Source organism: Durotheca rogersii, assembly GCF_024521655.1.
Source record: "Durotheca rogersii strain YMJ 92031201 chromosome Unknown GGS23scaffold_5, whole genome shotgun sequence".
NCBI lineage: Eukaryota > Fungi > Ascomycota > Sordariomycetes > Xylariales > Xylariaceae > Durotheca > Durotheca rogersii.
Genome location: NW_026251236.1, coordinates 1,029,302 through 1,047,331, shown reverse-complemented (window position 1 = coordinate 1,047,331; position 18,030 = coordinate 1,029,302). Strand labels below are relative to the sequence as shown.

The 18,030-nt window shown below is 55.1% G+C and overlaps 7 protein-coding genes across 7 annotated transcripts; 3 read left to right on the top strand and 4 right to left on the bottom strand.

Moving 5' to 3' along the window:
* Positions 1 to 287: 287 nt before the first annotated feature.
* On the bottom strand, positions 288 to 1,325 carry GGS23DRAFT_603850 (uncharacterized protein; the record flags this gene model as incomplete). Its single annotated transcript, XM_051519525.1, has 3 exons — positions 288 to 417; positions 449 to 1,086; positions 1,221 to 1,325. The coding sequence occupies 3 exons, from the start codon at positions 1,323 to 1,325 to the stop codon at positions 288 to 290; spliced, it is 873 nt and encodes a 290-aa protein (XP_051373929.1).
* Positions 1,326 to 2,210: 885 nt separating this feature from the next.
* GGS23DRAFT_594763 (uncharacterized protein) lies at positions 2,211 to 3,942 on the top strand (the record flags this gene model as incomplete). Its single annotated transcript, XM_051518214.1, has 2 exons — positions 2,211 to 2,955; positions 3,056 to 3,942. 2 exons carry the CDS (start codon positions 2,211 to 2,213, stop codon positions 3,940 to 3,942), a joined length of 1,632 nt encoding a protein of 543 aa, XP_051373928.1.
* Positions 3,943 to 4,603: 661 nt separating this feature from the next.
* On the top strand, positions 4,604 to 6,747 carry GGS23DRAFT_415344 (PLP-dependent transferase). The gene is made up of 2 exons (XM_051513714.1): positions 4,604 to 6,082; positions 6,154 to 6,747. The coding sequence occupies exons 1-2, from the start codon at positions 5,196 to 5,198 to the stop codon at positions 6,674 to 6,676; spliced, it is 1,410 nt and encodes a 469-aa protein (XP_051373927.1). The 5' UTR covers positions 4,604 to 5,195; the 3' UTR covers positions 6,677 to 6,747.
* Positions 6,748 to 7,932: 1,185 nt separating this feature from the next.
* GGS23DRAFT_558207 (uncharacterized protein) lies at positions 7,933 to 9,715 on the bottom strand. The gene is made up of 4 exons (XM_051515744.1): positions 9,105 to 9,715; positions 8,965 to 9,037; positions 8,765 to 8,889; positions 7,933 to 8,694 (listed from the first exon to the last, which is right to left on the bottom strand). Exons 1-4 carry the CDS (start codon positions 9,296 to 9,298, stop codon positions 7,998 to 8,000), a joined length of 1,089 nt encoding a protein of 362 aa, XP_051373926.1. The 5' UTR covers positions 9,299 to 9,715; the 3' UTR covers positions 7,933 to 7,997.
* A 1,243-nt stretch (positions 9,716 to 10,958) lies between these two features.
* Positions 10,959 to 12,812, bottom strand: GGS23DRAFT_415491 (fungal-specific transcription factor domain-containing protein). The gene is made up of 2 exons (XM_051513715.1): positions 11,270 to 12,812; positions 10,959 to 11,026 (listed from the first exon to the last, which is right to left on the bottom strand). The coding sequence occupies exons 1-2, from the start codon at positions 12,649 to 12,651 to the stop codon at positions 11,020 to 11,022; spliced, it is 1,389 nt and encodes a 462-aa protein (XP_051373925.1). The 5' UTR covers positions 12,652 to 12,812; the 3' UTR covers positions 10,959 to 11,019.
* A 926-nt stretch (positions 12,813 to 13,738) lies between these two features.
* On the top strand, positions 13,739 to 15,677 carry GGS23DRAFT_415271 (Clavaminate synthase-like protein). Its single transcript, XM_051513713.1, has 5 exons — positions 13,739 to 13,847; positions 13,896 to 14,484; positions 14,577 to 14,654; positions 14,728 to 15,243; positions 15,320 to 15,677. The coding sequence occupies exons 2-5, from the start codon at positions 13,937 to 13,939 to the stop codon at positions 15,348 to 15,350; spliced, it is 1,173 nt and encodes a 390-aa protein (XP_051373924.1). The 5' UTR covers positions 13,739 to 13,847; positions 13,896 to 13,936; the 3' UTR covers positions 15,351 to 15,677.
* Positions 15,310 to 17,753, bottom strand: GGS23DRAFT_415246 (BAR-domain-containing protein). The gene is made up of 4 exons (XM_051513712.1): positions 17,399 to 17,753; positions 17,165 to 17,335; positions 16,987 to 17,102; positions 15,310 to 16,922 (listed from the first exon to the last, which is right to left on the bottom strand). The coding sequence occupies exons 1-4, from the start codon at positions 17,523 to 17,525 to the stop codon at positions 16,005 to 16,007; spliced, it is 1,332 nt and encodes a 443-aa protein (XP_051373923.1). The 5' UTR covers positions 17,526 to 17,753; the 3' UTR covers positions 15,310 to 16,004.
* Positions 17,754 to 18,030: the final 277 nt, after the last annotated feature.

The window sequence follows — 18,030 nt, the reverse complement described above, 5'->3', positions numbered from 1 at the left end:
CTGCCATAGTGGCAGCTGATGCAAGCACCCTTCCCGATGCCGTCCATGACCACGCATTTCAGAAAGCCCCCATTCGACTTCGTACAGCCTCGGCAGGGAGTGGGCGAGAGCGTACCAAACATGTATCCAATAGCTGCCTCGACATTCTGGGGGCTGGAGAGGTTCAATTCGTACGGAAGCTGGCGGCCCTTGCTCCGCTTCGTACTAGAGAAGCGCGGAGTACTTCGACGTATTTTAGTATAGTGGTACGGTAAGACATGCCCTCTTGATATTATGATTACCACATCCTAAGTGTTCAAGGTCCTCCAGACATCCGATGCGTAAACCTGGAGTTCGGTGGTGCCAAGAATTATATCACTTTCGTTGCCTGTCGGTTGACGCAGGAACAAGTTCTCGAACTCTAGTCGTAGTAGACCCCTAATGACTGCATACGACTTGGGACAGGAACTTTCTCGGGCTGGTTGGTCCGATGCCTGCTGCTCGCTTGATAGTTACTGTCTGGACTGCGGTAGGAGTAAGCGCTTGAGCTGCCCTAGTGGCTGCTCGGGTGATCCTTCTGGCTACCGACGGTGGATTTTGTGATTCGGCCTTCCACTTCTCGATGACGATGCTCTTGTCACGAAAATCCACCTTGACGAGAAGCACGATTTTGACGTGATTTTCCGAAGTAGCAAACCACCAATTCGCCTTCATCCGCAATGATGACCGGGATTGTGTGACACCTGCTTCTATAACAAGAGTAGGGAACCCGCCTGGCGCTGGCCGCTGGTAGAGAGGTCTCATGCCTGAGTCTCCTTCGCCTTGAGTGTAGATAATATTAGTTACCGAGTCTCGTTTCTCATAGGTAGTTGCTCCCACAGGAGCCCATTCTGAGCCCAAGCCCATACCCGCGGCAATGTCATAGCAGAGTCGGTCGAGTCGTAGATGGTTCACCTCATGGGTATGGGTAGGGATGGTAATGAACAGAATCTCGTTCTCACTGCGATAGAGAAATACCCGAAAACCTTGGCCATCTTCCCCACGTTCTTTGTCGATTCGACCCATTGCGTGGGGAGTGACATGCGAAACAACGAAAGCATCACTCTTCTGCTCAATCTTTACATCACGAATTCGCTGGATGAGATCTTGGAAGGATTTGTACTTGACTGTAGTGACTACAAAGTAGGATGCGTTAGCTACAACTGAGATATCAATAGGATGATTTTAGGGAGATAACTTACCGCTATCAGGTGTCGGATCGACTCGCGGTGCAGTTGATCTCCAGCGTGGGATGAAGCTTGGGAAAGAATTGAGGGTGTGGCCTCTTGGGAAGCTGAACTGGACATCGCGGCCGAGGTGAGGTAGAGAATAATGATAAAGATTGGATAGATCTAGCGTAATCTTTGCGTGTGTCCCTTGATGACTTGTTCTTGGTCTGTCTGTATTGAAAACTTGTCGCGTAAAACGTAGATGCCTACATTTACGCTTTGCGGTATATAGGTATATAAGGGCTGGTTTAATTGGTATGTATAGCTATCTAAGGATAGGGTGAACAGATGATGGAATTAAAGCCATCTACGTAGCCTTTTTACGTGCCTTTTAGCTCTCGGTTGGCTGCTAGTAGGGCAGGGCTTATACTGTGGCTGCACGTAACCGATTACGTGCTTAGGCGCCTATAGTATATAATAACACTCGAGAACTGGTAGAGGCAACTCTGGATTTCAATGTTGTGGGTGTTTATCGTGAAGGGCGAAATAAGAAAAGAGTGGACCTGTTTGCTGGGTGAAAGGACGTGGAGGAAAAGGAAGGAAGGCGCGCTGTCACGGCATCCACGGCATCCTCCGATACCGACAACGGAGCTTATATAAGCCTGATAGAGAAGACGGAATCCCCAACGGCAGCACATGCGTCACAATCCAGCCGGGCAGCCTCGTATCCAGCCACTCTCCTCTACACTCGTATACGTATGTGTGTGGCTTCCACGGATTTCTCTCTTGAGATAAGCCACTACTACACGTAGAACTCTGATCAAGCCATCGTCACCGATACGTGCGTTGGTGTGTCGTCTTTCCGAGCTAAATAAGTACCTACCTACTTCTACGCTTGACCATCCTCCAGTGAAAGATACAAACCCGCCTTGCTCGTGTCAGATCATCAACCATTTCCCCGAAACGACCTGTCTACCTGATACGCTCCGATCCATCCCGCTCGACAATTCCAGCCTTGCGACAATGAGCGCACATCCAAACCACTCTCCCATCCCCGGCGACAATCCCAACCAACCCCAAGTCGAGACGGCTGAGCTTCCAGGCGACCTCCCCCCCAACCCCTTGCCACACCCTCTCCAGTCGAATCCGATCCAAGGAAACCAGTATCCTCCTCCTCCTCCGGGCCCCCCGCCATCGTCCAGCACCGAGCCGCAGTACTACCCGCCTCCGCCTCCCGGTCCTCCCCCCACGAACCAACCTGCCAATGACTACTACCCGCCGCCTCCTCCTGGCCCTCCCCCCTCCAAAGTAGACGCGCAGTACTACCCTCCGCCGCCGCCCGGCCCTCCTCCGAAACAGACCTACGATACGTCGCCGGAGGAGCCGGACTCGCCTCCGCCGAGCTACTCGGAAATCGGACCGGGTGTCATCGTGACCGATGAGAAGTTGCCGGCGCTTCCACCCCGGCCTCCTGCCTCGCAAGCACCGCAGCCTGTACCACAGTTCCCACCACCTCCCACGGCATCCCTCCCCGTCCCGGGCGTGAGCCACCATCACCATCACCAAAATCAGTCTACGGCAAGCGCCGAGCCATCCTCATCGACCTCGCCGTCGAAACCAGGTCTCGGGCGCAAGTTCTATGAATGGGGTATTAAGGCCGGCGCGCCTATCAATAAGCTGACAAACATGCTTGGGTCAGAGGCATTCTGGCCTACGAGTATGGACAAAGAGTGCGACAAGGCCGCGCGCGTCCTCAGGAGCTTTTGCAGTATGTTTCTTCCCATATCCTAACCTGCTCCCAATTACCCACACTCCTTAGGGATGAGGTATACCTCTACGTGAATTTGAATACTCACAGCCGCCCGCAGAAGACGGCGTTTACACGACGGGATCCACGTCGGCCCGCCCGAGCCGCAGCCCAAGCCCATCGGCCCCGCCGTCGTCGACGAGCCGCTCTAATTCGCCGGGACCAAGTGGTAAGCCGAAGGTGCTCGTCAAGATACCGCGGTCGGTCGTCGCGAACGCCAAGGGCCTTGCCATTTTCACCACCTTTCGAACGGGCTTCCACATCTCGGGCGCCGGGGGCTCGGGGCTTGTGGTAGCGCGGCTGCCGGACGGGTCATGGTCACCGCCGGCGGGCTTCCTTGTGCACACGCTCGGCGCGGGGCTTATGGTCGGACTCGACATCTACGACTGCGTGTGCGTGCTCAACACGGAGGCGGCGGTAGATGCGTTCGCGCGGCCGCGCGTCAGCCTCGGCGGCGAGATCGCGGTGGCCGCCGGGCCCGTCGGCGCGGGGACCGGCCTCGAGGCCTCGTTGGGTCGCGGTGGCGCCAAGCCGGTTTTTAGCTATATGAAGTCGCGTGGCTTGTACGGCGGCGTGCAGGTAGACGGCACGGTGGTGGTACAACGGGCCGACGCCAACGCCGTCTTCTACGGTGTCGACCGGATCAACACCGAGGATATCCTACGGGGGGAAGTCCCACGGAATAGCGGCGGCGGCAGTGGTAGCAGCGAGCACAAAGACAAAGGCAAGGACGGGCTAGTCATGTGGCCCGAGGGCGCCCGACAGCTGATGGAGGTGCTGAAGGCAGCCGAGGGCAAGGGCGCCGACGAGAGCATTATTAAAGAACTCGGAAGCCAACCTACGCCTGGCGATCTAGCGCCTCCGCCGGCACAACCCAACCAACCCCATCAGTTAGGAGTAGGTGGCAGAGAGGCCGGCGGCGCTACGGAGAAAGTGAGATTTGGTTAGGTGCTAAGGGGTGGCAAGCGGGGCGCACTGACTACGAGACGGACGGACAGCGCCTGAACCCATCGCGCCCATGGATTGGGCAAAGGAGACTGAAGACACACAGACAAAACCATATTGTACAACACGCCGGAAGAGGAAAGCGAGGGGAACCCAACACACTGGAAGAACCCGTTGCCTGCATCAAGGCTGTATCCATCTAAAACATTTGACACAACTGGTGGGCATATATACGCTGCGAAACGCCACTGATCGGAAGGGTGCCCTGCGACACGAAGAATCCATGATTCATCGGAATTCCTTCGCCGGCGAGCTACGCACCGCGCAAAACACCGATACCATAGTCAGCGAGCACTGCTCCCCCAGCTCCCCTCCCATAACACAGACTTAATGTTAGTGGCGATAAACATTGGTCGAGTGCGCCGACGAATTGCGCTAGGATTGTAGGCCTACAATGCAGCATCGGCGGTGCGGATACTTGTCTAGAGGAGGTAGGTAGGAGGTATTTCCAAGGCATGTTGCGGTAGGTATTTTACTACCAACCCACCGAGGGCGGGTATATACTTAATTTGTTTCTCCCAGACAGTGAGTGTTCTATCGCGTCGGGTTTTGGTATGCCCTCTACAGAGCTGACACGTCGGCCGAGTCCCGAAGACTTAATCTAGAGGATCTTATACAGGTACATGCCTAACACGTAGGCACCTAACGTAAGGCAGGCTTAGGTACCTAAGGTACCTACGCTCGCTACCTGGCGGGGTCCCCGGGTAACCATCAACATGTATCCGACGGAGATAATGCCCTGGCGACATTCAGTATCGACAAGGCACCATGGATTGCCGCCCATGCTGCCAGACTAGACTCTCTTCAGATGTAGAGGTCCGTCTCTCGGAGCTCGCTCCCGCATCTGCCCATTATCTATCTACGTCCTACGCGTTATATACCCACCATTTTATCTAGCTATCTCCATGCCTAGACAATTCCATATCTACGTAGCTCTAGTGCCGACGGGGTGGCATTGCGCAACCCGCCTCACCCGGCTCTAAGCGTTATCATCGGATGCGAACCTCACGTTCTCGAAAGCGGAAGCAGGTCTGATACCCGAAACGAATATATCGTCATATAGATATATTGCTGTCGAGTTTCCCATGTTCCCACATTGTTCAGCACCCGGCAGCCTGCATCCCACCTCGTCAACCCAAATACGCCATCCTCGCGCCCGGGCGTTCGCCAACGATTGGTCTACCGTCTAGTGTCGAATGACCATGGCGTCTAGCGGCAGTCCCTCTATCCTAGGCTCTATCGACCTACTCATGGGCCGGCCGACACTGCGTTTGCAAGGGGCCCGTGAGCTGGCAGCGGCTTCGCAAACCATTCTCCTGCAATCCCAGGCGTCTGGTCGAGCGCTGACGTACGGAACCGACCACGGCGATGACTCGATTCGCGAGCACGTTGCTGTTTGGCTTAGTCGCAAATACAGACCTGCCTCTGGCCCCATATCGCTAGACCGGGTCATCCTCACCAACGGCGCGGCCGGGGCGCTGGCAGGCGTGCTCCAAAAGTTTACCGATCCCGCATACACTCGGCGTATGTTCCTCGTAGAGCCTACTTACTTCCTAGCCATTCAGACCTTTTTTGATGCTGGCCTCGGCAGGAAGATGCAAGGCGTCCCGGAGGACGACGAGGGGATCGACCTGGAATTTCTGAGGCGCCGATTGGAGGAGGAGGAGAGTAGAGCCCTAGATCGTACTGCTCTCGATGTGGATTTCACCACAAAACTGCCCAGCCATGGATACAGGAAACTTTACAAATATGCCTTATACGTAGTCCCGACACTGTCGAATCCCAGCGGCAAAACGATGTCATTGCATCACCGGAGAGCGCTCGTTGAGCTAGCCCGCCAGTTTGATATTCTCTTGATAGCAGACGACGTCTACGACTTTCTTGCTTGGCCAGACGACGATAACCTCTCTCACAAGGACTTGGAGCTTCCTCCAAGGTTAGTCGACATCGACCGCGAGATGGCCGGGGCCAGCGAATGGGGCAATACCGTAAGCAATGGTTCTTTCTCAAAACTCATGGCCCCTGGCCTTCGGGTCGGATGGTGTGAAGCGACCCCGAGTTTTATCCGTTCCATCTCTACCTAGTAAGTCTTATTCCTCTCCTCCTCCTCTCCCGTCGGAGATACACTACAATACTAATACATACCCACATCAGCGGGCCAACAGCATCGGGGGGCTGCCCGTCACAGTACACTTCTTTCCTGATCGACCACTTATTGAAGTCTGGGACACTCGAACGCCACGTGCAGGACACGTTGATTCCAACGTACCGTAGACGCTACAATGTTCTTGTAGACGCCATAAAGACTCACCTATACCCTCTCGGGATCCGAATATCGGCGGGGAATCCTTACGAAACCTACACCGCAGACAAGACCGGAAACCGGGTACCGACAACCTTAGCTGGCGGCTTCTTTCTGTACGTTGACTTCCCGAAAGACGCATCTTTTCCCCTGGTAACAGACATTATTCGTTTCGGTTCGGACGAGTTTTCTCTAAGGATTGCGCCGGGCGAGATCTTTGCCGTTAGGGGAGACCCGGAGGGTCTTCTCAGGGCGAGTCGAACTTTCAATAAGGGAACCAGACTATGTTGGGCCTGGCACGAAGAAGAGGACTTGGTTCGAGGTATGGCTAAGCTCGCAGAGGCAATCGAACGGGCAAGGGCTGTTAGCATATGATATCTCCCCCCCCGGTCTATCTAGAGAATCGAAACAGAATAATGTTCTAGATATGTAGTCCGGGTTCGGCAGTTTATATATACCTGGCTATCAATCCTGCGCGAGGGCAAAGCATAAGCACTTCAGGGCTCCCCACCAAGCCTAGGGTGTACAAGGAGAGGGAAGAGACAGTCTGCGCAGCCCGCCCTCGTCATGTGGACACACTAGATGTAATATGCCCATGAAGCGTAGGTAGCCCGGCACACAACATGCATAAGTCGATGGAGGTAGGTAGGTATGTGAAGTCCAAGGGATTCCGCACCACATAACCAACCAGATTACAGGATAACATGAAACCCTTTCCAGAATACGGCCTCACCACCGCAGTACACGCTTGGCGACAATGGCCATTTGTCGACGAGATGCTGATTGGGATATATGACTTGATAGCCTGCGTACTGTTGCAAGCCTGCCACTGTAAGGCTTTGCGGCACCTGGCTATAGCCAATAATTATCAGTGTGAAATCTAGCCAAAATCTGTACCCAGATGCGAGGCATATTTAAGCCGATAGTTATTAGATAGGAGGCGGTGGTATATACAGCTACCTGCCATCCCAATGCGTCGCCAATCTCTAGAAGGCCTGCGCGGATAGGCTTTCTCGGAGCCAAGACTGCTGTAGTACACCGTCCTCGACAACCGTCGAGCCGTGGCGAGACCATCGATACCACCAGCTTCCAGACTCAGCGTATGTGCCCTCCTTTCGTTTCCCGTGCCCACCTACTTCACTTGACGGGTACCGTGAGCCAGGAGAAACCCACTCACTGGAGACGTAGAATTCCCCGCCGAGCCCCGTAAACGGCACCGAGGTGCTCATCACGGCGTTAAAAAGTCACGACACCGGGGATTTGGCAGCGTGCGGGCGGGCTACAGGGCAAGTATAGCCGGCGTTCGTGATTTGGGGGGGGGGGGGTGGAAGAGCCGTGCGGAAGCGCTAGATTTCAGCTCGCCTCAGATTCAATTGCCGTGCATTTGGGCTTCGGTCGGGCCAAGCAGCGAAACTCTTCCCTCCCCTCCTCCATTGTCAAGCATGTATTATTAATGTCGAACAGCCCTAAGCTCCACCACGAAGCTCGAAACCAGCCTCTCGTATCAATCCACTTTATTACTTAACAATGTTGTATACGCCTCCATCTGAATTATCGCCCTTTTCTCATGAATTAAACTGTTGTCTTTTTGAAGATGGTGTTGTCCTGAGTGTGCCCCCCTCCCTCCCTCCCCCTCCCCCTTTTTTTCCCCTGTTGTTTGGTCTGATCTTTCTTTTCCGGCGCACACACGTAGCTTCTAGACTAAGTTGACTTTAATGGTCGCTCCCGCGGCTCGGAGTCTGTCGATCAAGTCCGACCCTAAGAAAGCTGGCGTTAGGCACCCTCCAACTGCCTGAGCCTCCAAGTGTCTTCGGTAAAGCAACGACGAGGCTCCCTCACCGAGCAAAGCGGCGGTGGTATGGTATGGGCCGGAAGGATATGAGAAGCTTGCGTGGGCTCGGCGGGCGTCGTTATCACCATTCGAGTCCGCAATAGCCACGGCTTCGAGCTTCACACGCGAGTATCGCGTCTTCTCGATGTCGGGTCCCTGGCCAGGAACGGGGAGGAAGATTTTGAGGAGACGCCTCAAGGGCCCAATACTCAGAGCGACGCGTAGGAGGGTAGTGTTAGCCAGGCGGTATATGCCAACGAGAGTCGACGACACTGAGTTGTACTCGTTATATTGGAAGCTTGGTCCATATGCCTGATCGGTCGCCTGCAGCAGGCCCCACGTCCTGTGAACTAATGCCCGATTCTCCTGGGCGCAAATAGAGGATGCCGACAGGGACCCTAGCACGGGATCCCAACGCATGCCAAAGAAGTTGGTCGAATTTGACGTTTTCGTCCCCTCGACGGGAGATAACACCCAGGGTTGGGCAGCCCGTTCGAGATCGCGGGGGTCCCGGGAACTCTCGGCTATCATCGAGTCGGCCGTGCCGCCACTGGGCTGTAGACTGGTTTCATGACGTACGCGTGAGAACGGCCTCGTCCATGCAGCCTACTCGACAGGGTGTTGGTGCTTACTCAAACTCCACGTTCGTCAAAATCACCTCCTTCGTCTTGAGGGACGCCTTTTGGGCCAATTCCCGCGCTGTGAGCCAGGTGAGAAGGTCGTGGGGAGCCGACATCACTCCGCAAAGATGAATGAGCTATTATTTAAAAAGGTTATCAGCTGGAAGGGACGCAGCAAGCAACGTGCGCCGGGGGGGAGACGAGCCGCTTACAATTACCCGGGCCTTTACGGCCTCCTCGTGATACTTCTCTGCGAACTGGCGGAGGAGAGGTACGTCGCCAGCTCTTGAAGGATGCGAATCGTCTTAGCTAGCTGTCGATCCACGTGTAGATATACGTAGACTTGGCTTACACGTCGATGTAATCCGTGCCATTCTCAATACAGGATTGGATCACTTTCTCTCCGACCTTCCAGTACAAGACTACGCTGATACAGACTTTGCTGTCCTTGGTAACGGCGCTCAACTCGTCGCGATTCTCAAGCGAAACTACCTTGATTGCTGTGTGGTGCGTCCTAGTTAGCCGACGACGATGCGATGCAGACATACTCCGCTCAACAGAGGTATACAATCGTCTTTGGGTCCTGTTTAATAATGACCTCGCTCACCTGGCTGTGGGCGCTCCGGCTCTAGAGCGTGCAGTTTCTTGGCCAACGCTTCCAGCTTGGCTCGAGATCTCCCAGCGATAGCCCATCGCAAGTTAGTCGGGAGATGTCGAGCGATATACTCTGCGGTCAGAGTGCCGGTATAGCCAGTAGCCCCGAGAAGCAGGATATCGTATTTGCGAGAATTGTCACCTTCGGCCATGGTGGATTTCTATGTGGAGTGAAAAAGAAGAATGGATCGGGATAATCGGAATAGAGGGTGCCCCGTGAAATACGAGCCACCGGTGGGTAGGTACTAATTACCTATGTTCGGTTCATCGGATATCGAGTGCGTGGATAAATGTTTTCCTACTTATACTGCTAACGCGATTCAGCGAATCAATCATAAGTCTGGCTACATCGACGATCCCACGATCCCGACCGGGGCCAATGGTTGGTCACCTCTCTGGCATTCGGGTCATCTACCCGACGTTAGTTGCCCGTCTGGAACAATTCAACTCCCCCCAGTCCAAGACCCCAGGGTACCCGGAACGATTGACGTGATGATGTTTAAGCTAGGCTTAGAAGTCGATATCCGATTAGCTTCCGAGATGCCGGGGTCGTGTTTGGAGGCTCTGTGTGGGGTTTGGAATAAGGCAAAGCGATACAATGCTATCGAATCGCGGAAATGCAATTGCCCGGGGAGAGGTTGGGAGCATATGTCGCGCGGGACGCGGTGGGACTCCTAAGCCGAGAAAAGCCCCCGAAGACAGGCCGAACGTGAGGATAGGCTCGGTACGGCGTGAGAGTGACCCCAGAGACAGGACGGCTTTATAAAGCATTAAAGACTAGATCCAGATCTATCCACATGGGCACGTCACGCGTTCGAGGGCCTGACGTCTCGTCGAGTGATGGGCGCTTGTCTTCGCGCTATCCATTCAGATTTACTCCAGTGATATTTTCACGGTTGCGAATAGCCAAAAGTCGACTAATTGCCTGATGTCATTAACCGCGAGCACAACTCAGCTGGTCCGGATTTCCCAGCACCCTAGAAGCGAAAGGGACACGGTCGGTAATAGAATAAAATAGTACAACGGGCTCGAGACGAACCACATGCTGTTATTGGCACAGCACCGCTGAATGATCAATCAGACCACCCCTTCCCAACTTCAGTCACAAAGCTCCGAGGTGAACACATATTTTCGGTATAGGTCTGGCCAGGATGACAGCGCATCAGAACACCGGGGACACCAATATCGGCGATAGTTGGCGCGGAGCCATGACATTGGACCGCAGAGTCGTTCTCCCAACTCAACACCGTACGCGAAATCTGATATGGGGCTAGCATGTGCTATCCGGCTCGACATTCGGATTCACGAGTCGAGGCTTGCTGGCCATCAAGCGTTTGAGCGGAGCTGGTTTCTTCACCTTGTATTGGTCGGTCAGTGTATCGCGATCGCGATCAGATGCGAGAATCGAGGCCGTCCGCCGGTAGACAACGCCGTGAAACCAACAAAAAAAACGTTCGAAGATCATGGATACGGTACTCATCCACCCTACTAGATGCAGGCGTCCGCTTGAGCTTCTCTGGAGTTCCCTTTTACGTCGCGATCATATCGATGTCGTCGGATATCATCAACAGTAGTACTCGACTCCAGCACGTAAGGTAAAGTAGTCCGGAACGTCACGCTCTGTGGAAACATGAGAGAGAGCGTTAGTTAAGTAATAGGACAACGAGGCCACTACGAGGACACTTCGCCATGGGCGGGTCGGAAAGAACCTGCAATTATCAAAAGTAGGTCAGAGAGAAGAAGGGCTCACCGGTCTTCCCCAAGTAAGTTTGAGTGTAGACACACACGAGGTAAATATGCGGCCATGCGCCTAGGCTCACGGCGATACACACGAGTGCGAGGTACGAGTTGACTACGGCTTACGCAATATCGGCTTCCCTCTGTCGGTTCTGCAGTATGGCTTTGATGCAATCGACATTGTCAACTCCGATCAGGTTTCGCCGTTCATCCTTGATCCGCCAGACTTCTTCAATGTCCTGCTTAATTCGGCGCAGTGACGGCAGATGACGAGCCTCGTACATTGCGTCGATTCTGTCTCGTACGAACTGGCGCTGGTCGTCGTCGATTGACTCACACCCAGCCGTCCAGAGAGGCCAAACCTGAGCCGATACGAGAGACGAGTTTACCGGGACAAGGCCAAGGTGGCCGAGACAGGTCCGAGCCTGCTTTAACGTCGAAGGATGCGGTGCTCCTTGGTTGTGCCAGACCCGGTGCAGATATATGAAGGCAGCGTGCTTATACGCCTGCACAGTGTGGCCAGCATCTCCTTTTGTTTCCTCAAAGTTGTCTAGCGCATTGAGCGTAAACTCGATCGCGTGGCCCTGCGCATCAAGCTCTTCCCGATCCCGATCTCGCATCCTGCTAATCCGACCGACAATTTGCAAGATTGAGGTGAGCTCCATCATGGATTCCATACCTTCAATCGGGAACCTGCCATCAAACTCGAAAACGGGACTAGCATCTCGAGAAACAGAAGTCAATATATCATGGTAGGAGTATAGGCCGAGGAGAAACGAGGCGCTAGGGCTCTTCCACACGCGGGCTCCGCTTCGGCTGATAATTGCCTTCGCGCCAGACAGATGATCGACGCCAGAATCCATGGTAAAGAGTCTGTCAGAGACCTGTAGCATCAGAATGGCAGCGAGAGACAGCTCTGGAGTATCAGTCATAATTGATTGCCTGAGCGACGAAACGGCGGACAGTTGGTAGCGGGTCGCCAAGGTATGAAGCGAATCGTCAGGCTTGAGTATTGCTAAGTGGCATGCCGCGATCGAACACAGGACAAATCGTAGAGCGACGGAATGGGCCATCATCGGGGTAAGATGGACGAGAAACGGATTCCGTGGAGTCGGGGTCATGGATACCATCGTGGCCAAGGTCGCCGACCAATGATTAAGCAAGTATCGGGTTACGGGGTTGACATCGCTCGGCACGATGCACGAAGGGTCAGGCCTTATCACTATCATCGGTTTCGCGGACTCGAACCCGATGCTAGAAGGCGCCGTCGCCACGACTTTTTTGTTTGGATGGTTGGAGTTTAAGCATGGTGCCCCTTGTCGTCTGGCTCGAGAAGCTTTTGACTTGGTCGGCCCCTGAGGAGTCTGCCACTTCAACCTAACTCCGTATCCTTTACAGACCTTGTGAAGTCTTATGCATCGGCCACAGAAAGGCTTCTGTTCGTCGCATTTGTAGCCGTCTTCTCTGCAGGTGAAGCAGCCTGTCCGCGTTCTCGAGAATGGCGGCATTTCTATTGAATCGAAGCGAAGACGTGATGTGGAGACGCCAACGAGGTGGACGAGATCGGGAGTGGAGAGAGGAAGATAGGAGGGGAGAGAAGACGTGGCCAAGAGAGAGAAAACAGCATCGTGACCAGGCGGATCCCGGGGCTTAGTCAGGGGGGGGGGTTCTAGGCTAGGGTGTAGAATCTTAGTGCCGGCATTGAGGGGAGAGATATCAAAGTAGCGGGCCGTGCGCGCTGTCTTAGGGGGGGGATCGGCCCTATCGCCAGGGGCCTTCCTTGACGGAGCCTATTGACTCGGCGAAGCCCGACTCGCATCTGACGGGCGTTGGGCGGGGAAGTACAAGGCGAAGGGGGGACCCAATCAACAGCTACCTACCTCCTAGGTAAGGTTACCAGGTAGGTACCCCCTAACCTGTATGAGAGGTACCTACAGGTACCTACAGGTAGGCACCAGGGTTTGGCGTGAGAATTAGGAGCCCTGCCTCGGTTGCGCTGCGTATGTGATACTGAAAACCAGCTCCTCTACGGCCACGCATCACGAGATACCTACCTAATAATAATTAACAAAAACAGAACTAGTAACAACAGGAAACGGGCACCAAGCGGCGCGTAGTTGCATAAGCAGCGCAGACGATAAGAGGCAAGAAGGTATCCAATTCTCCCCGTTGGAAAACGCCGGAGTGAGATCCGCACAGTTCAACGCCGAGCGGAAACCGGCTATGGCCGGCGACTTGAACGGTCATTCCCCTCCGTTTCCCGCCACCTACCTCCCTAGGCAGGTACCTAAGAGTAGATAGGTTAGGTGGTGAATCGCTGAAGGGGCAGCACAGTTGACCGCCCGCTACAGGTAGGTAGAATACACTTACCTACCTACCTGAGGTGCCTACCTACACTACCTCTGCTGGACAGGGGCATTTAGGAAGTACCTACCTACCTCCTGCTCTTAGGCACTCTTCACTACTGGAGGTACCTACTACTGCATCATGGCACGGTCCTCAGCTGACCCAAATGGTCGACTTGCTAATGCGATACCTGCCACGAGAGATACCTACCGAACAACCCACTTCGGCGTATAAATCACACAGCGCTGGATCTTCTCGACTTAGCCTCATGCCTCCCAATTTCATCGGCAACAACCAACATCGGCAGTGCCTATGTCTCCTCGATGGTAGCTGCAGGATACCGAGAGCTACTGAATAGGTACTAGTGAGCTGCGCCTCTTTGCCTGAACTGCCTGACACGGGCAAGAAGAAAGAGAGAAAAGGCAAAGAGGAAGAGATCGACGGAGTATGGCTGAACTCATATCGACCGAGGAGCCGTCCATGGACCTCCCCGTCATCGACCTCGACGTCTATCGTGCCGGCCCGATCGATAACGCCGCGGTGCGGGAAGAGTGCGCGCGGGCTTCAAAGGCGTTGATAGCCTACGGTGCGCTGGTGTTGCACGACTCGCGCGTGTCCGAGGCCGATAACGAGACCTTCCTCGACCTGCTCGAGGACTACTTCGGTCAGCCCACCGATGCCCTACGGCGCGACGAGCGCCCCGAGCTCGGCTACCAGGTCGGCGTGACGCTCGAGAACACGGAGAAGCCCAAGTGCGCCGTCGACGAGCCGTGCCTGCGCATCATCGAGAGGCTCGCTCCCGAGGAGCGGCCTCTCGACATCTCTGCTCACAGCCCCGACCCCAAGTGTCGCTTCTTCTGGCGTATGGGCGAGCCCGCTCCCTACGCCACTCGATTTCCCGCCCTCAACGCCGAGAATGTCGTCCCCGAGGCCCCCGAGATCCGAAGGCGGTGGGCCCCCGTCATGGAGACGTGGGGAAAGAGCATGAAGAGCGCGTACGTGACAAGAGGACCAAGTCTCCTCGTTGACGACTACCTTCGCGTAGATTAGCGATAAGGGATGTGGAAGCCAGCTAAATAGTCGCCAGTGTCGCGGGACTCGCTGAGATGGCTGCAGTCGGCATGGGACTTCCTGCCGAGACCTTCACTGATGCCGGGCGATACGGGTAAGTAGCCATACCTCGCCCGCATCTTGCCAGTTAGGTATCTCGTTCTTACGCGCGCATGACCATGGATTAGCCCGCACCTCCTCGCCCCCACAGCGTCCGACCTCGAGAAGTACGGCGCTAAGGACACCATCCTAGCAGGCTTCCACACAGACCTGAACTTCCTCACCATCCACGGGCGTTCGCGGTACCCGGGTCTACACATCTGGGCGCGCAACACCGGCCGTCGTATCGCCGTCAAGATTCCACCCCCACCTGCTTCCGGGGACGGCAGCTACCTGCTGGTACAGGCGGGTAAGCAGTTCGAGCACTTGACGGGCGGCCTCGTCAAGGCTGGGTACCACGAGGTCGTAGTCAGCGATGCGACGATTACCGCGGCCGCGGCCCGGCGCCGCGATGCGCCACGGCGGCCCTTGGTCCGCATCAGCAGCACCTTCTTCTGGCATCTCAGCAGCGACTACGATCTGGCACCGATACCAGAGCTTGCAGCGCGGGCGCGGGATCTACGCGCCGCGCGGTCCGGGGTCGGCCGGGACGAAGGTGATGACTTCGAGTACCCCCCCATGAAAGTCGGCGAGCAGGTGCAGAGGTCAGTCAGGCGTACCCGTCTTCCCCTCTCCCCTAAATCCCTCATTGGTTTATGGACTAACTGGCGCCCCCGATAGCGAACTCAAGCACATCGCGCTTCTGGCATGACGCTTGGTATGACCTGGGACAGAACGTTAGATGCATTTATGGCGAAGACTTATGTGAGCGAGAGTAACTTGCGGGAAGTAGAATCCAGGCCGTAGGCGGATAGCGTAGTCTTCCCGATCATGATCTGTCCCGTCCTAAGAACTGATCTAGATATGCAACGGGTCAATACAACCTGGACTAGTCACACTCTCACACCGCACACAGTATCGCGCGTTGTTGCGCACGTGTAAAATAGAGACCAAGTGGATGCCATGCTACGCGCTACGATCCGATTTCTAGGGGCGCAAGGCGTAGCTATTAAGAAGATCCCCGCCGCAACCCAGGCTTGAGCCGCGAGATTCTAGCATCGGACCAACGCATATTGGAAAGGAATTCAGCCCGTGAATCGCTTCTGCGCCGACACGCTTAGACCAGCCACACCTACGCATCCACACCGGCCATTCCGTCTGTCTCTATAATACAACAATGAACCCAACGCCGTGTGATCGAACTTCCATTACCTTTTCGGCCGAAATAGAAGGTCGCCCGGCTATATGAACCCAACCAAGCTGTGAAGCCGCACATGGCCCGCCCCGTTTGATTTCCAATGCCCCGAGGCCAACAAGCCTCCAATAACCTCTTAGCGCTAAAGTACCGTGCGGTGATATCTAAATCTCAATAGCCGGTCTCTCGCCTGGCAGGGATAGGCGGCGCTGGCTTTTTGGCTCTGCTGGGTGGCGGTGGCGGTGCCTTCTTCACGCCTCCCACCGTACGCAACGCACTATTACTCGTACTACGGCTCAAACTCCCATGACTCGTCGCTGGGCTCTCGCTACGATCATATTCCGGACTTCCGCTGCTAGTGGTTGTATCGTAATCGTCGATGTACACGTTGGGGCTCAGGTTCTGACTCGTTTGAACCCTATTCACCGGGCGCAGATTGTTCCGCAGCGTCACGACATCAGGTGGCGGCGCCGTAGGAGTCTTACGCAGGCCCTCCGGGGGCGGTAGAGGAGGTTCGCGGTATGAAGATTGGCTCGAAGACCTGTCGAAAGTCCCGCTGTAGGTAGAGGTGCGACTGATACCGGGCCGGGACGCTTCGGGGGTTACTGCCCTGCTTGAGCGAATCGGCATGCGCACCGGCTCCGGGGCCGGCTCTTCTCGCTCGCGGCTGTCGCGTCTACTCGCCCGTCGCTCGGTACGGTCATTATGTCCGGTCGCAGATTGGGCCGTGTTACTCCTGCTTCGTGTTGCGGTGCGTCGCGAGACGCTGAGCTCCGATGGGCGAGGTCCGCCTGGGGCCGTTGCTTGGCCAGCTGCCCACTCCTGCCTCACTCGGCGAAGTTCCTCAGCACAACGCTCGTAATAGTCGAGCTCGCATTCGAGAAAGCTCGTAAGATCACGAACAGAGTCCGCTTCTGCTTCTTTTATATCCTGCATACGGCGGAGGACGTCCTCGGATGACTCTTCGTACTTCGCTTTTGCTGTTCGGAGCTCGTCCTCGAGTCGGAAATCCTCTCGTTTGTTCTTTTGCATCTTGGCCATGCTGGCATCGTACGCGAGACGTCGACTCTCGAGCTTCTTGCGGGCGGACTGGTGATCAACGGGTTAGTTTTCACAAGAGAACTCGGTCCTAATCAGTGGTAGCAAAGCGAACCTGGTACTCTTTCATCATTGCCAACGACCGCTCCAACCCTTCCAGCCAGTAAGACGTGGAGTGGGCAACGTAAGTCTCCTGAATGCCCGCGATGCGTTCATTTGCTCTCCCCATGGCTACGACGCGATGCTTCGTATTAGCAAGTATATCGGGAGTCGATACGTTCTAGCACGCATACCAATCAGGCAATTTCCGAACTCGGAATCTGGCTCGAAGTCCTCGCCATGGCTCATCATTGTTCGGCCTAGGTAGCTGATAGGCAAACCCTTTTCCTTGTCTTCGAAGGACTCGCCTCGGCGGGAGAGCGACTTAACATACGCGTTCATGGACTTTTGGAGGCGTTCATAGCCTGTATGCGATATACGGGTTAGCAAGCAGTGAGTGGCGATTATAGGGATCGATGTCGGCGTACCCTCGTGCCGTAGGGCCATCTCATTTTCCAAATTCCTGAACTCATCAGAATGGCTCGTTTTGGCCTCCTGGCCCATCTTCTCCCCAGCCCATTGGAAAGCACGGTCAATTTTCTTAGTGAAGTTCATGTTGACGTCGTTTCCGGCAGAGTTCTCACGTCAACTGACAGTCTGAATAGGTCTCGCGACACCGCAAGGAGGGCGTAAATATCTGGAAGGGGATTCGGGCGGCAAAAAGAGAAACCCGGAAGTGAAGACCTGCCGAAAAGTAGGTCTTGTCCTGAGGTAGTATCGACAATTTGCCACAGATCACGACAAGGAGGGTTGTTGGGGATACCCTAGGAGCTCCAGGGTCGGGTTGGATAACGCTGAAGGACAGGAAATGGTGGCGTGGTGGACCACGGTGGATAACCCGAATCTAGCCACACGGCAAGCTATACGTGTCGAACGATGGAGGGAAAGGGGGCGCGAGGAGAAGTAGGCCAGCAGCTTTTTATCTATCGTCCCGAGTCTATGCCGTATTAGGTTGCGAGGAATGGTAACGTGTAGTGTAGCCCGAGATTGACCGGCAAAGTGGCTCGGATGCCTAGCTGCGAGGGAAAGAAAGCGATACTAGTAATGTGTCGAACACGCA

Excerpts from the sequence above, each read along its gene's own strand:
- GGS23DRAFT_415271 (XM_051513713.1), top strand. The coding sequence starts at position 13,937 with ATGGCTGAACTCATATCGACCGAGGAGCCGTCCATGGACCTCCCCGTC. Across the intron at positions 14,655-14,727 it reads ACTGATGCCGGGCGATACGG|CCCGCACCTCCTCGCCCCCA; the intron begins GTAAGTAGCCAT and ends ACCATGGATTAG. Across the intron at positions 15,244-15,319 it reads GTCGGCGAGCAGGTGCAGAG|CGAACTCAAGCACATCGCGC; the intron begins GTCAGTCAGGCG and ends CGCCCCCGATAG.
- GGS23DRAFT_415344 (XM_051513714.1), top strand. The coding sequence starts at position 5,196 with ATGACCATGGCGTCTAGCGGCAGTCCCTCTATCCTAGGCTCTATCGAC. Across the intron at positions 6,083-6,153 it reads ATCCGTTCCATCTCTACCTA|CGGGCCAACAGCATCGGGGG; the intron begins GTAAGTCTTATT and ends TACCCACATCAG.
- GGS23DRAFT_558207 (XM_051515744.1), bottom strand. The coding sequence starts at position 9,298 with ATGTCTGCATCGCATCGTCGTCGGCTAACTAGGACGCACCACACAGCA. Across the intron at positions 9,038-9,104 it reads GGCACGGATTACATCGACGT|AGCTGGCGACGTACCTCTCC; the intron begins GTAAGCCAAGTC and ends GCATCCTTCAAG. Across the intron at positions 8,890-8,964 it reads CCGTAAAGGCCCGGGTAATT|CTCATTCATCTTTGCGGAGT; the intron begins GTAAGCGGCTCG and ends TTTAAATAATAG.
- GGS23DRAFT_415246 (XM_051513712.1), bottom strand. The coding sequence starts at position 17,525 with ATGAACTTCACTAAGAAAATTGACCGTGCTTTCCAATGGGCTGGGGAG. Across the intron at positions 17,336-17,398 it reads GATGGCCCTACGGCACGAGG|GCTATGAACGCCTCCAAAAG; the intron begins GTACGCCGACAT and ends TATCGCATACAG. Across the intron at positions 17,103-17,164 it reads GTTCGGAAATTGCCTGATTG|CCATGGGGAGAGCAAATGAA; the intron begins GTATGCGTGCTA and ends ATCGCGTCGTAG.
- GGS23DRAFT_415491 (XM_051513715.1), bottom strand. The coding sequence starts at position 12,651 with ATGCCGCCATTCTCGAGAACGCGGACAGGCTGCTTCACCTGCAGAGAA.